A 15,359-nucleotide genomic window follows, 5' to 3' on the forward strand; every position below is an offset into this window, starting at 1 on the left:
AAATTAATCCTTGGCCTCTTGCAGAAAACAAGAGATTTGTTCTGTACTCCACAAAGAGATCCCTGCAAACCCAATTTTGTCTTTTGAAAAGACTCTTTTCTCTTCGATTACTGCGAAATTGAGGAGTTCGTCTAATTACGATTCCAAAGCAATCGGTCGTCGCATTAAGGGAATATTAGGGATACGACAACTGGTATTACTGCATACCTCTTCCACTTTCGCAGCAGAAATTCTTCTTGCCTCGAAAGTGTAACACATCTGCAGGCGCCTAACTGGCCCTTGTTTATCAAATGCACCGCATTCTTTCGTTAATCCTATCTTCGACGTCGCACGCTTCGAGCGTTTTCATTGGATTCCTGAACGGAGTTTCTTCGTCGAATTAGCGAAAGAAAAAGTACATAGTTAACAGAGAAGCAACGCATCGCGTTGTCTTGGCGTATCGTTCGCGCACGCAATGATTTATATTCACCGACGTCGAAGAGGCGTCCGTTTGGAATTAGTTTAACGTCCACTTTCCATTTTCATTTTACTTTCTGCGTATCGACTAACGCTACACGTTGTTACGCGCAACTTTTACCATTTAGCGATCTCGCGATGACCCCTTGGATAAGGACGCGTATAATTGCTGGTTGTATTCGTGGTAGAGATCGAAAAGGGGCCCTTGAACAATACAATAAAAGAGATAGTTACTGATAATAGAATCAATTATAAATTAAATTTTATATCTCTTGTATCAGGCTGTTTATTAAAATTTTATTATTTGATGTAACTGTCTCGAGAATAAAACAGTTATTTATACATTATAAGACCAATTTTGTTTCGATATTAGTATTATACACCAACCTTTATGAGACAAGTGATATAAAATGTACATATATACAAATATACATATGTTGTATATATGCCTTGACAATGGTAAAGCATGGAAATCAGGGTATTACCTGTACATTCATGATCACTCGATGGAGTTGATTGAAATTTGTCAATTAATGCGTCTTGTTCTAATCTGGAGCATTAAAATGACTTATTCTTTGACAAAGGAAAGTCTGTAACAAATACACATATGTTAACCTTGACAATTATAAAGCATAGAAATCAGAGCATTCCAAATGTTGTAATAAAGGAAGTTGAATTATTACTCGAAGTCTAAACTTTCAAGGATATTTCATGCTGCACCACTTAGATAACATATTTCCATACTTGATTTTAGTAACAGGAACGCGAATCAATTAGCAAAATTTCATTAAATTTCTCGTTTACCAAAAAGATTAACGTAAGCTCTGCTATATATTCGTTTAATTGTTTAAATTTTCCTCGAAGGATTTTCTCCTTCGCATACTAGCTGCGTACGCGAGGAAGACGACCAATGAGTATCCTAGGTCATTGTCATTAACGTATTCGAATTCACCTGTTTGCGACACGGTCGACGTACGTTTTAATGACGCTCGTGCACGGAAAGTAGAAAGCATTGCGAAAGGTAATGACAAGGGTGCATACGCAGCGTCATTCCGGCTTTCGTGTCTCCTGTGCAACATGCAATCATACTTCTGCGTTGTTCACGATCCGCATCCAGTACCGTTTCGATCGTTCGAGGTCACTGCCTCGGTGTTCGCTTTGTCAGCCATTTCCGCGAATGTATCCACCTTTTACGAATGTCAAACTCGTTTAATCTTAATCTATGCATGCCAGGCAAGGTTTCTGAGAACTCGGCGCGCACTCAGGCTGAACCGAGACTACTCGTGATAAAATAAAGTCTATATATACTGAAACTTCGCACCTCCGTTTGCACATTAAAATTCTATGCGTACGCAGTTACAGATTAAGATTAATATCCATTAACTGTCGTGGTCTATCGAATTTCTATCTATAATCACGACGTTCGATCCAACCGAAATGCAAATGTCCAAGATTCGCTGGATTTTTGAGGAAGCTCCGCGAAACTTTCTTCCAGACGAAAGGCGATTGGTATTCAAGGTACCCGTGCGTTTTATGCGGGATGTAAACCGAGCAGAGCGTTCTTTCCGATGTTTACAAATTTCGATCTTCGAGTGAGATCTTCTCGGGCATTTTCTATGACTGCGCTTTAAAATAGAAACACGTCGTGTTTTAAGTAGGCTGACCTTAAACATCCCGCGATATCGCCACACGGTTCGTTAAAGAGTATCTTGTCTACTCGTTTTTCATCGTTTATAAACAGTAATCCTATCCAGCGAGTGTAAAAGTAAACATAATAAGAAGATAACGATGGAATTATGGGAATTCTTCATTCCCATAATTGTAGTCGCAATCTTCGAGTGTACGTAACGTCGTTTGTCTTCTTTCGCTGTGTTTCTCCCCAACAAAGGAAAGTTGCCTGTAACAAATATATATATATATATATGTTGGCCTTGATAAAGCATATGAATCAGAGTATTACCTGTACACTCATGATCATTCGATGGAGTTGATTGAAATTTGTCAATTAATGCGTCTTGTTCTAATCTGGAGCATTAGAATGACTTATTCCTCGACAAAGGAAAGTCTGTAACAAATATACATATGTTGACCTTGACAATAATGAAGCATGTAAATCAGGGTATTACCTATACATTCATGATCACTCGATGGAGTTGATTGAAATTTGTCAATTAATGCGTCTTGTTCTAATCTGGAGCATTAGAATGACTTATTCCTCGACAAAGGAAAGTCTGTAACAAATATACATATGTTGACCTTGACAATGATAAAGCATGTAAATCAGGGTATTACCTATAATACACTCATGATCACTCGATGGAGTTGATTGAAATTTGTCAATTAATGCGTCTTGTTCTAATCTGGAGCATTAGAATGACTTATTCCTCGACAAAGGAAAGTCTGTAACAAATATACATATGTTGACTTTGACAATGATGAAGGATAGAAATCAAGGCATTCCAAGACTCTATAATACACTTAAGATCGCTTCATGGAGTCAATTAAAATTTGTCAATTAAAAACTGCATCTCATTCCAATCTGGAGCACTCGAATGACCTGTATTCTCGTACGGAAAGGAGGGGAGCTCGCCTGTAGGATTACAGTAGTTATAGCGGCACTTATTACGGCGCCATGTAATGATAAGTTCAAAGTTACGTTTCAACGTCGGCTGGTAGTGCTCCGTGAAAGGGACATTTTTCTTTGTCTATTAAAAAGTCTAATTGCGTCTAGGTAGGTCATGTTCCTCGTAGTTCACTGAATAGTCAGACGCACGACTGACCCATTGCTTTCCCCGTAAAAGTGAAGAGTTAAATCAGGTTGACTCTTTCTCCCTGCTCTGTATGGTCGAGTACCAACCAATGTCCTATCAGTATGTGCGCATCAAGATCGCTTTTACCTTTTTGTGGCCGAGGAGGGATTCCTAGGAGTATAAAACAGTAAGGAGCAGATTCCCGTGCCAGTATGTGTGTAGTATCAATTTGGTAAAGAAACCCTCTGGTCCGATTGTGAAACAATTATTCGTTGAAACAAATCCAGACATTGCCATGGCGAAAATAATTTCGCTCGTGAGTAAAATTGCAATTTTGTCGTTCGTCTCGGATGTCTGAAATAAAAGAGTTGGAATTTTATAACATTTTCCATTTGTTCATCGCTACAGATAGCTTTCAAGAAAAAGCGCAGAGTGTTGGCATTTCTAAGTAACTTTAGTTAACACTGCTAGGGTTTAATAGTCCAATTAGATTCCTCTGTGTGATTATTCATTTATGGTGAAACTATTCTACTTCCAGAGTTCAGTAATCTTCGGCTGCGTCTTGCTGGTCCGCGGGGAATCGCCTACCACCAGTATGTATCACCATTTCACATGAAAAAGAAAAAGATTCGTTACTGATTAACATTCCTTATTTGAAATGATATATAATAGATATTTAGCTTATCTTCAAGCCTTCAACTTACACTGACAACAAACATTCTCCGTACACTTCCATTCTTCTACATTCTTCCTTTTGCTTCGTCACAGGCTACTCGGTCAGAGGTGACGCTAATTACGACTACAACACCATCAAAGACGGCCACAGGGACACAACGGATTTCTACTCCGCTGGTAGCAGTGGACACACCAACAGCAGGAGTCAAGGAAACCTCGAGGAGAGTTTAAGAGCCAACACATACAGTGGTTTCTCTCCGAGCTCCCACGACAGTGGTTTCCAAGGGTTCTCCAGCAGCGGTACCAGTTCCTACTTCGGGAACGACCCTGTACAGTCCTCCTTCGACGGTTATACCAACGCTAACAACGGCGATTCCACGTTTGACGCTTATACGCACAGCAACGATCAAGCTGGCTCCGACTTTAGTCAGTTCTCCAGCAATAAGCACAAGAACTCTGCCTACATGAAGTTCACGGACAGTCTGCCTGGCGCGTCCATCGCAGGGAGCTTCTCCGAGATAGCTCCCGAAGGTTCTGCTTACAGAGAATATTCTGGAGATGCGTTCAGAGGTCACGCACCTGGAGGATACATGGATGGCGAGCAATCCTTCAACAGAGAACCTACGAGCTTGTTCAACGCGGCTGGCAGTGATTACTCGTTCGGGAAGCACAAGGAGGGTATGTTTGGAATCGGAGGAAGTAACAAGTACCCCAGCGAGGGTTATCCCCTTCACTCTGACACGCGTTACATACGTGGAAACCATGGGAGCATGGGACGCGAGTTCCCATCTCCTGGGTACGTAACGAGCTCGTCGAGCAGCCCTTATAGTAGCATCCGTGGAAGCTCTGGTCTTTACAGCTCGGGCAAATATAGTAAATATAACAAATTCATGGGCGATTACGCTCCAGGAGCGGGTCTGAATTACCTCTCGAAAGACCAAGACGCTGATTATTTATTCGCCAACTACGGAAAGGGCAAGGTAGCAGCGCTGAAAGATAGCAGACCGAGCAGTAGCTATGGCGGTCAAGCTTATCTCGGTGGACCGTCGTATCTGAACAAAATCGCCTCGAGTTACAAGAGCAAGCCGAGCTTCATGAGCTACCCGAGCAGTTCTCTGCTTAGTTATCCCTCGATGTCGAGTTTGCACAGCAGTTTCAGTGGCAATAGCTACGCTGATGGTCCCAGCCCTATGCTTCGAAGATACCGAAGCAGTAGTGGCTACATTCCTGGCCATGGGAGCATGTACTCCGGTTTTTATTAACGTTTCCTATGTGACCGAGTGTGATGAACATGTTATATTTTGTACATATTTATTAAACGAATATTTAACGTTGACCAATGGCATAATCGTTATGTTGTTTAAAATAAAGTTATTTAAATAATCCACAAGCAGCGCGTTACATATGCGTCCTTCTTAATCCTTCTAAACTTAATTCTTCCGATAGAAAAGGTTTCAGTTATGGCGGCGTGCGTGGAAGCTTTGGCTTCGGTAAAAAGGCTTCCTCGCTATCGACTTGGGGCTCCTCTATCCACGAAATATTATCGCTTACGGCGTTCTCGATGTTCCTACAAACAAATGTTCTAATTCTGAACGATACGTGAAACGATTTACGATATTAGAAGAATGTAGTAACGGCCAACAAAATATATCATTTATTTGAAAGCTCGTACTATATAAAAGGGGTTCGAATCCCGTTATAAAAATATATATAACATGCATGATTATGCGATGCAATAATACGTGCACAAAATTTCAAAATCACTCGGTGCGTTCGACGCTAAAACCTTGACTCACAACGACGCTATACTGCTCAACTTCTGCATCACTGAAACAGAACGAATTCGACAAAGTTATTAACATCGCGTATTAGTGATTCCTTAAACAATTAAAAATATCGTGAAACGGTAAAACTCCACGTAAGAACTTTTACTGGAAAACGTTAAGTTACTCTGACAAATGTCTTTCCCTTTTCTTTTTCTCTTAATTAATTAATTACCTTCGTGTTCGCCGCGACATGCATTATTTATATATGTCAGACGAGCCTTCGTCACTTTCATTCGCTTGCTCTAGTTTTCCCGAGATTACGACCAAATATACCTTCGGGAGAAAGTCGTAGAGCTTTCACTACTTGCGACTTATCTCGGAAACGGTTTTTACAAATGACACGACAAACGTGGAAAGAATGCGAGACGTTTAGAAATTTTTGAGAAAAGCAACTAATTGCTGTACATCGTTTTCTTAACGAAGAATTAATCTATGTACCTGTCGATTCAGCTTCGTTTCCAACTTCTAAGAGAGTCGACGATGCTACGGTCGTTTTGCTGCTCCTCCTAGACACAAAATTATATTAATTTTATGACAAAGAGAAATAAGTAAACATAGTTATTAAACTATGTCGCGTTTACTTTCGTTGCGTTATACTTGTTTAACTAAAATAACAACGAACTTGGAGGATTGATTTTCGTACAAACACACAGCGCTCTCGTCAAAGTCTTTTTTAACAGAATTCCCCCTATCTCTTGATACTTTCAAGTGTTTACTTTTCGAGCATCTGTGTCTCCTATTCGGTATGTTTACATCGAGTTCGGGCAATTTTGTTTCGGTAAAGATTTTCAAAATGTTCAAATGAGAGCTCGATTCGATTTGTGTATAATTCTCGATCAGAGATTCAGAACTCTCCAAGCTATTCGTTACGTTGTCTGGGAAATTCCGTTTTCCATTTGTACTGTTTCTACTAGCATGATCCTTGAAGACGTTATGAATTTTAATACGATATATTCATCGAGAATGTATTCTTTCTTTAAATACCTTGAACGAGGAAGGAACTAATTTGTGCACTTGTAATTTCGAATTTAAGCGTGTCTTTTTCATAGAATCCTGTACTGCGTAATTGTTTCTAATCTTCGACTCATGCTTTCTTCTTACAACACGACGCAAGAATTATTAATGTATAATAAACAATAAAAAAAGAAATCCGTAACGAAGATACTACATGTATAATACCTTGACAAATGTTTCCCAAACGATGCGTATTCGTGACGTAAAGTTTGCATTTCTTGTTCGTCGCACACTGTTTTATATTCTTTGAACAATGATGCGTTAGAAGTCGATTCCTTTTCTCGAAAAACTTTTACGGTGTAACAAGATGCGAGTAACGATTCGCCACATAATTCGCCATAATTATTTGTTACTGGGTCATTTTCTTCCAACTCATTTTCTAAAACGTCATACTCTTCCTACAACAGGTATTATTATTAAACATTAGTAAGTAAGTAAGTAAGTAAGAAAGTTGCTTCATATATTATTACTTACACTATCGTTATCCGCCATTTCTTCAATTTCTGTTTCAATGGTGATCTCGCCTCTGTGTATCTTCAAAATATGATCCAAGTGTTTCCTACCATTTATTACACCGTATCAAACTTTCAAATAATACAAATTCTATGTATAACACACGAAAAATATTACCTCACTTCTCCATCCTTATGTCTGCCATACTGTTCCAACAGGGATGAAAACTTCAACCTTTTCGCTTCCTCGTTAATCGTGCGATTCGTCAAGAAGTTATTCAACGCTCCGTTAACGTACGGCAAAGCCTAAATATCATATATGCAGCATGAGAATCTATACTCTGACCTCCACGAGACAAACTATGTCACTTGGTGCACGTACAGACGCGTGGTCCATTACGAGTAAATCGGTTAACGTTGTAATAAGCAGAGCAGCCATCGTGGACGCTCTCCTTTGAGCTATTTGATGTAACGACAAATTCATTAAAAGTGCCACCGCGTACTCCAATCGATAAGAGTCCATGATGCGACATTGATCGTGCAAATGATGAATTATCCACTCCACCAATCCATTCTCGATCATATAGATTCTCTGCTGTTTGCGTACAGACAATTTCTGCAGCATCGCGATCATCATGTTACAAGTAAACGTATCTACGTCGTTATCGCAGGTATTCTTCAGGCAATTGCATACCTATAATAGTTTTCCTATTTGTCCTATAATCTTAATTATCGGCAGCAAGACGAACTTACATTTCCTTAACGACTCAACATACCACGTCAACGACGGTAGGATCGCACGACAAGTAATCTCGTCCGCATCTGAACGATGCTAGAGCATTCAACAATCTCGTTGTTGATTGCTGTAGAGGATGCGGCATGATGATGTTGTCTGGTGTCAATAAGTACGGGAGGATAGATTTGCCTTTGTAGCTGGCAATTTGACCGTGAAGGCCTAGCAAGTCTCTGCTTATATATTCGTGCACTGCTTCGTCTCTTTCCCCAGGCTGGCTAAGCGTTATTTTCTGAGAAAGCGACGTAACTTTCATGTTAACATCTTAGAAACCATTAAACGCTTATTGTTAAGACTGCGGATCTTTATGCAAAATAAAATGTTTGTGTACCTAACAAAATGAAACTTGAATCATTTTTATATTATTGCATACCGTGTGGATTTTCCTATAAATTTCCTACGAATGCATAAAAATCCGCAGTCTACTCATCGCCTTACCCTTCGTAACGCTTGCAAGAGAAACAGTTTTGTTTTGATACTTCCGTTTATCAGATGTAGCTTGATTTTTTTAAAATTCAATAATTTCGGTGGTACAGATGCAACGTATGGCATAGTATGTTCGATCATTTTCATATCTGAACGAGATTTATCCAACAGCAACTCCGAGGAGCACTGGCAGCACATATGATAAATAAAACATTATATTCATACACGAATGATTAACGCAACTGTGCACAGCTGTTACTTACATACGAAGTATCCTTTATATTTTGATTAAACAAATCTGGAAAGATCTTGATGCAAGTTTCCAGCATAGCTTGGAAGTCGACAGTCTGACCCTTAACCGAATTTTCTAAAGCGGTCGTTAATACTCTCGCGATGCTCATCAGTTTATGGTAATCAGCGTGCAGTTTGTGAAATCTTGCTTTTAATTTTTCGTAATTGAAATGAACGTTGGATAAATGAGCTTTCGTCATAGCTAATTCTTGAGTACGCTGCATTAGCTTCTTGTTACATCTAATCAATTGCGATGAATGCATTTCTTCCGTAGTGAAATTCATCAGTACTGTCTGCATACTTCTATAATAAAAATGAGCAAATATAAACATTACATCTTTATTATGTTAATACAATATTATACGTATCCTGTACTTTGACTCCTGATTATACTTTGTATCGTCTGTTAAAGTATATTCCTCTTCGACTTTGCTGTTCTCCAAAAACACTGGAATATTTCTGTCGTTTGGTATGATTGGCACATTTTTGTATCTAGTTGTTTTCCTCGTAATAGAATCCTTTTGCTCAGCAGACATTCTATTCGAGTCTGTTTCGCTGAAATTCTTAAAATCGAATAAACTTTTATAAAACATTTTACGCATACGATTTCACTAAGTAATTATTATTTCAGTGTACTGTACCGTATATAAACTTACAGGTTTATATTTCTTAAGAAACAGATGCAAGCCTTCTGTTACTTCGTCTATCCAACTTTTCTCAAATATTTTAGCGAGAGATGGTTCTGTGCACGGATCCTCGATAAAGGGTAACGCGAAAAAGGGTCGTAATTCCATATCGTTTTCTAATTCTTTGCCAGTCGTGTTTAAAAATTCGCACAACTCTTTCATGCTATCGTTCATATTCTTCTCTAATTCGGTCATAAAATTCTGTGTTATTAATGTTAAATCGATTACTATGAGTACACCTCGGTTTGGTCGTTTACATTATTAATCTTAGAGTTTTTTACATACATTTGTCATAATTGAAATTAAAAACAAAGGATTCGTATAAAATAATTGGACAAATTACAACAATGTATCAAGATAATCGAAGTTCCTTTAACAGAAAAGATATAATGAGTAAAAACAGGATAACTAAAATAAACTAAAATCTATTATACTAGGATTATTATTGAAATCACCTCATCATGCTCTAATACTTGTTGACTTAAAGATGTTGTAGAATTATCCTGCATTTTATCTAAACAATTGTAAAAATAAGCATTAACATAAATGGGCACCCTCGTAAACATTCAAATATTCTGCGATAGAAATTTACCTTTTTCTTTATATTTATACGAAAGTAACATACGTTTAGGTAACATTGTAAAATGTACATGTAAATTCAAGGTCAAAATTTTATAAGCTCTCGTTTGCTTAGCATCTTCAGGCACCAACAAGTTCCACAACTGAAATCAACAAGTGTTTCTTACGTTAGAAACTGTACAGTTCAACAGAACTCCACACGGTTCAACGAAATACTTTCATTGTACCTTAAAAAATGTTTTCCAGTCTCCCGACTCGTAACTCGATATCATACACTGGCAAGAGTGTGTGTAAGCTTTAACATTAGTTTTTAAATCTACTGGAAAATTTGTCAACCCCTTTGTCGCAGCTTCTGCTATCAATGTCCCAGCAGTGTCTTCGAAATTGTGTTCTACGAGAAACTATACCAAAATTTTTATTCAGTTTAAATAATTAAATAAAAGTAAACAGTAGATGTTAAAGTATACCTGATGAACAAGTCTCAAGTCCTTGTTGTCCATTTGGTCCATTGTGTAACTCGTATCCATTTTTATTTTTGCTTTTTATAAACAATCATGCGATATTATATGAATCCGAATAAACAGAAAGTTAAAATTATTTCTAGAAGACTATATTTTGTTGCGTTTCACGAGCAATCACGGCGAGGATATCGCCTTCCATAAAATTGATTTTATGCAAATACATTGCTATTTTACTAAGCGATTCATAGCGTTTTCATTCGCATATTTAATAGAAGAATGTGTTTTCTACGTTGATAATGTCAAATTATGGATATAGTTAATATTTATTGGGTCAAAATAATTTGCTAATCTGCCTCGTAAAATATTCATTAGAAATGGTATATCGATCCGGCAGTCATCAGCATTGCTGTAGGGTTATGATCGAAAGATTAAGGTTTATATAATTTTCAGTTGAAAAATTATAAACAAATTGGGAGCATTCAGAGCATTCAAAATACTAGGCTTCGAATAAATCTAAATAAATCTGAAGTTAGCCCACATGTTTGTCTCCTTTCCTTCTTTGGAAAATGTTCAAACATTTGTTATTGTTATTGCATCAAGGTCGACGATGAAAATACCTAATCTAGGTATAAGCAATGTTATAAATAGAAAATTGTCTATTTTCCTGTCGTTATTAGAGAAATGTATACAATACACGTGATAGAATCCATAAAAGATATCTACACAAGTACGATTCAGAATTATACATATATCAAACTGGAGGAATCGACACAGGAAGAAATGAAGGAAAGGTTGCAAGAATCATTTGATATTTATTTAAAAAAAGGAAATGTCATCTCAATCGATGTACCTAGTCTTTGTACATACAGCATACATACAATTACATAAACGACGCTGCGAAACACATAATCTCTTTCACTGTCCCGTGACCAAAAACTAATCGGGGATGATAGTCGAGTCGAGAGCACCGAGTCCCCCTTGGAATCTTAACAAATTTATTTTCAATGTTTACAATATAATTACATAACGCTAACAAGATCATTCGGGCGTTCGTTTCGTAAGCTATATCTATATAGTCACTATATATAACGACTTTGAAATGAAACTCTGTTTTGCAATCGACCTGACGAGACCGCAAAACCAACAAACAAAACATATGTCGCGCCGGTGGCTGGCGTTTAATCGTAACTTAACATTTGGAAAATTTTATTGTACTTTTATCGTGGAAACTGGTAACCACCGGTGGCGTAGCCGAGGCCAACGCCACGCTGCGTGTGTGTAGTAGCGCGTGCTACTTCGTATTGCTGCTCCATATTGTTAAACATTTCTTCTTGTTTCTTTAATATATCAGGCTTCGCGCCTGCCGCGGGAGTGGCTGGTAAATCGTCCTTTATACCCATTAATCGTTTAAATTTCGCCGTTACTTTTCCATCCTGATCGTGAGTGAACGTGGTGCCTACCCACGTGTTAGCAGTAGAGGCTGCCGTGGACGTTTTGCACTCGTCTTGCTTTGACTACGAATACAAATTACAGGATGAATACAAAATGAATACAAGATGAATACAAGATGAATACAAGAATTCTCGCTTAACACGTTGACCGCCATTTTCACCGAGAAATAAATAAATTAATTCTGAAAGCGATGCGTCGAACAAAATTTCTCGTAGGAATTTTCGTGATTATTAGTCTGGCAGTGAACGCGTTAATTCTTTACAATTTACGATAATAATATCCACCTTATTCGCCCACAAAAGTTTCCTCTTCTGTATTTGCTCCGCGTACTTTCCTTGCGACGCCGTTGCAAGTGGATTGTAATAATTCTGTTCGCTCTGAACACCAGGTATGGGAGCATCGCCTTCGGGCGCTTTCAATTCGATTCCTAATTTCTCTAATTGAGCCAGTTTATTTCTGCTCTTCTCTTCTCTGTAGCTCATCGTTCTAAAAGGCGGCGGAGCACGATCTCTGGATCTCGACCTCGACCGTGTACGATCCTTTTCTTTGTGGTAGGTAGATCGATCGTCCCTGTGCCGATCTTTGGTCCTATCGTCCCTAGAATGTCGACGATCTCGATCTCTGTCCCTGTCTCTGCGTCTGTCTCTGTCCCTGTCGCTTCTGTCGCGATTCCGATCCCTCCTGTCGTCGCGGCTCTTTTCTCTGTCGTCGGTCTTCTCCTCCCTGCTGGAACCCAAAGAACTCTTTTCCTTCTTCTTGTCATCGTCACGAGACTTTCTGTCGTCGTCTCTGCTCCTTTTTGTCTCTCTGTCTCTGTGACTACTCTCCCGTTGCCTCCTGTCGTCGTACGACGACCGACGTCCTTTGTCGCTCGTGTGTTTACTACGCTCGGATCTATCTCCTCGTTTCTGGTCCTCTTTCGAGTTCGCTGTATAATTTTCATGATCAGATCGCCTGTAAAACGATTACGTTCTGCAGGGTATACCACACAGATTCGTATTATTATTCTGTATGTATGGGAAATATTATGTGGTAAGTATGTTGCAAATTTCTCTTATAAGTAAGAATAGCCGACGAGAGTGCATCAAGTTCGGAGGAATATACGATTGTAAACAAACCAGCTCACCTCTGGTCTGAGGGGGAAGGTAATGTACGGGACGATTCTGTCCTTGTCTGCGTCACTGGGCTATTCGCGCGTTCGCTACTAGACTCCCTGGACGAATTGTTGTTGTTGCTCTCCTAAAGAAAGAAAAACAAGACGTGTTACTATACACTTTTCGTCCACTCTATTAAACGAAACATAAAGTTCAATTTACATTGCCAGAACTATATTACAAATCATGTATTTAGCACCCTCAATTTAGTAAACACCAATGTTTCGACCACTGAAATTTTAAGGCTTCTAGTTCTAATTATGTATCTAATTATGTATAATACGACAACAGAGAGTTTCAGAGCCAACAAATTTCAGTGTGTCCAAATATTGAGTTTAGCATTTCTTCTAATCACAGTATTAGGATGAATCCTAATGTTTAACGTACTTAACGCTAGTAATTTAAATAAACTGCGCAATACAAATTTTGTTCACATCCTTGGTTGTACTTGATACAAAAGTTTTTTTACATAGAAATTTGTATTCAAACTTCATTGTAAATCGTGTATCCAGTTAATATCTGGTAGAAGAATGGAATCAACATGGAACAACCACCGTATAAAAGAGAAAATTGGAATATGAGGGCCCTTCATATTTATCTGCTTTAGCAGTTAGTTATTACCCGAGTGTTTGTACATGTGGTATCTTTGATGGTTGATTTTTTGTTAGTGTTACCTTCTTCCAGCTTCCTCTACTCACCTCTGTCTTCCGAATAGGACTTGGGGTAGTCTTGAAAGACCCTCACACAGCATAGACCTTGCCGAGGTGCGTAGATATTGTATCATGTATTACCAACAGAGCTACGTGTTAATATTTTCTCACGAAATGGCACTATTCCCATTTACTTATTATTTAAAGTTTAAATATCTCAATCTCTACCCTCATTTTCTCTGCCACGCGATTATTATTATTCAGGCTTTAAGGTCATGTCTTAAATTCTTGAAATTTCGAATATAAAATAATTTATCGGAAAATGGTATTACAATACAAAAAAAAAAAAGAATGTGCAATACATTATAGCAATACAATGTAAAAATACAATGTAAAAATACAATGATTTATTCGTTTTACCTTTGAATTGAAAATCATTGATCTAACAAAACTCATTTTATCATTGTATTATGTACATTATATTACGTCTACATAGGTGGTCCTCTCATCTTAAGGTGATTAAAGAATTAGTTTATGTAGGTAAAGCCATTGTGAATCTCTATCTTCATTGAAAATAATTTCTTCCGAATTTCCTTCTGGAGTTTAATGCAAAGGTGTGATAAAAGTGCTATGTACAATTACTTTGATTTATGCAGTTTTGACATGACCTCTACAAATCAAGACCTTTTATATAACAAGCGTATGACCCTACATGTACATACAGCCCCCATAAAGTCATCATGGTATCTTCGTAGTAATTGTTGTAACGTTGCTTACTTAATACTATAAATAAGCGTTTGCAAACATTCGGTTTCACTGTACCTCACTCATGTCCATTTGCACCGGATCATAGTTGGCGTCGCTGGCCCTTTTGCTGGCATCATTGTGCGTTTCATACGGCATCTTTGAAACACAATATTCACAGCAAAACATTAAATAATCTACAAGCCACAAACTCCTCGTACATTATGGATATTAAATGCTTATTACTAATAATAATCCTAAAACAAAAACTTCAATTATGCATAACTATGTGCAACAAACTATGTGTTCATTATGTATTTTATTTTTTTAGAATACTATAGCTTGAAATGTTCTACGAATTGTCTATGAATTGCTAGTAAAGAATAGAATCTTTGAATGTGTTTATAGATATATTATAATAAATAATGGGTGATCTTTACAATGAAAGATTGTATGCAACGCATCTATATACGAATCATATCATCTATATCAATCTCGTAATCATGTTATGATATCAGAGATAAGCAAAATAATTATCTAGATGAAAATTTTCAAATGAATTAAAATTAAATATAGGTTATGAAATTCGATCATACATCGAAATAAACGAATACAAAATTCGTTTAATTGAAGGAATGAGGAAATAGTAATTGCTACTCATTGTTTTTATTTGTCATCCATTCGAATCAAATAATTCAGATGCAAAATGATTATCTAGATGAACACTTTCAAATGAATTAAAATTAAATATAGGTTATGAAATTCGATCATACATCGAGATAAACGAATACAAAATTCGTTTAATTGAAGGAATGAGGAAATAGTAATTGCTGCTCATTGTTTTTATTTGTCATCCATTCGAATCAAATAATTTAGATGCAAAATGATTATCTAGATGAAAATTTTCAAATGAATTAAAATTAAATATAGGTTATGAAATTCGATCATAC

At 37.5% G+C, this 15,359-nt stretch overlaps 4 protein-coding genes and 2 long non-coding RNA genes across 8 annotated transcripts in view; 1 reads left to right on the top strand and 5 right to left on the bottom strand.

Annotated features, from left to right (window-relative positions):
• Positions 1–3: 3 nt before the first annotated feature.
• Positions 4–2,864, bottom strand: LOC128880424 (uncharacterized). The gene is made up of 3 exons (XR_008457819.1): positions 2,749–2,864; positions 208–660; positions 4–62 (listed from the first exon to the last, which is right to left on the bottom strand). It is a non-coding gene; the product is annotated as an uncharacterized LOC128880424 (long non-coding RNA).
• Positions 1,329–5,157, top strand: LOC128880418 (prisilkin-39-like). 2 transcript variants are annotated; one of them, XM_054130476.1, is made up of 3 exons: positions 1,329–1,974; positions 3,745–3,799; positions 3,975–5,157. In XM_054130476.1, the coding sequence occupies exons 1-3, from the start codon at positions 1,894–1,896 to the stop codon at positions 5,141–5,143; spliced, it is 1,305 nt and encodes a 434-aa protein (XP_053986451.1). In that variant the 5' UTR covers positions 1,329–1,893; the 3' UTR covers positions 5,144–5,157. The 2 variants fall into 2 exon arrangements, with proteins under 2 accessions (XP_053986451.1, XP_053986452.1); XM_054130477.1 differs by lacking the exon at positions 1,329–1,974 and adding an exon at positions 3,423–3,522.
• LOC128880425 (uncharacterized) lies at positions 1,878–2,718 on the bottom strand. The gene is made up of 3 exons (XR_008457820.1): positions 2,583–2,718; positions 2,417–2,521; positions 1,878–2,353 (listed from the first exon to the last, which is right to left on the bottom strand). It is a non-coding gene; the product is annotated as an uncharacterized LOC128880425 (long non-coding RNA).
• Positions 5,158–5,191: 34 nt separating the features above from the next.
• On the bottom strand, positions 5,192–11,091 carry LOC128880413 (lisH domain-containing protein ARMC9-like). 2 transcript variants are annotated; one of them, XM_054130467.1, is made up of 16 exons: positions 10,416–11,091; positions 10,176–10,339; positions 9,962–10,091; positions 9,825–9,883; positions 9,340–9,570; positions 9,059–9,246; positions 8,656–8,986; positions 8,405–8,578; positions 7,950–8,198; positions 7,556–7,867; positions 7,352–7,479; positions 7,196–7,280; positions 6,887–7,119; positions 6,146–6,213; positions 5,678–5,708; positions 5,192–5,448 (listed from the first exon to the last, which is right to left on the bottom strand). In XM_054130467.1, exons 2-16 carry the CDS (start codon positions 10,218–10,220, stop codon positions 5,340–5,342), a joined length of 2,373 nt encoding a protein of 790 aa, XP_053986442.1. In that variant the 5' UTR covers positions 10,221–10,339; positions 10,416–11,091; the 3' UTR covers positions 5,192–5,339. The 2 variants fall into 2 exon arrangements, with proteins under 2 accessions (XP_053986442.1, XP_053986443.1); XM_054130468.1 differs by lacking the exons at positions 10,176–10,339; positions 10,416–11,091 and adding an exon at positions 9,655–9,739 and having other exon boundaries at positions 9,962–10,038.
• Positions 6,236–6,875, bottom strand: LOC128880421 (uncharacterized). The gene is made up of 2 exons (XM_054130480.1): positions 6,692–6,875; positions 6,236–6,628 (listed from the first exon to the last, which is right to left on the bottom strand). The coding sequence occupies exons 1-2, from the start codon at positions 6,752–6,754 to the stop codon at positions 6,299–6,301; spliced, it is 393 nt and encodes a 130-aa protein (XP_053986455.1). The 5' UTR covers positions 6,755–6,875; the 3' UTR covers positions 6,236–6,298.
• A 110-nt stretch (positions 11,092–11,201) lies between the features above and the next one.
• Positions 11,202–15,359, bottom strand: part of LOC128880417 (arginine/serine-rich coiled-coil protein 2-like) — a 4,757-nt gene continuing 599 nt past the window's right edge. Inside the window, exons 2-5 of the mRNA XM_054130475.1 lie at positions 14,488–14,568; positions 12,988–13,100; positions 12,146–12,815; positions 11,202–11,923 (exon numbers count right to left, since the gene is read on the bottom strand). Of these exons, the coding sequence (XP_053986450.1) occupies positions 11,627–11,923; positions 12,146–12,815; positions 12,988–13,100; positions 14,488–14,568 (1,161 nt within the window). The 3' untranslated portion in view covers positions 11,202–11,626. The remainder of the gene's footprint in view (positions 11,924–12,145; positions 12,816–12,987; positions 13,101–14,487; positions 14,569–15,359) is intronic.

The sequence above is a fragment of the Hylaeus volcanicus genome, chromosome 7 (assembly GCF_026283585.1).
Source record: "Hylaeus volcanicus isolate JK05 chromosome 7, UHH_iyHylVolc1.0_haploid, whole genome shotgun sequence".
Taxonomy (NCBI): domain Eukaryota; kingdom Metazoa; phylum Arthropoda; class Insecta; order Hymenoptera; family Colletidae; genus Hylaeus; species Hylaeus volcanicus.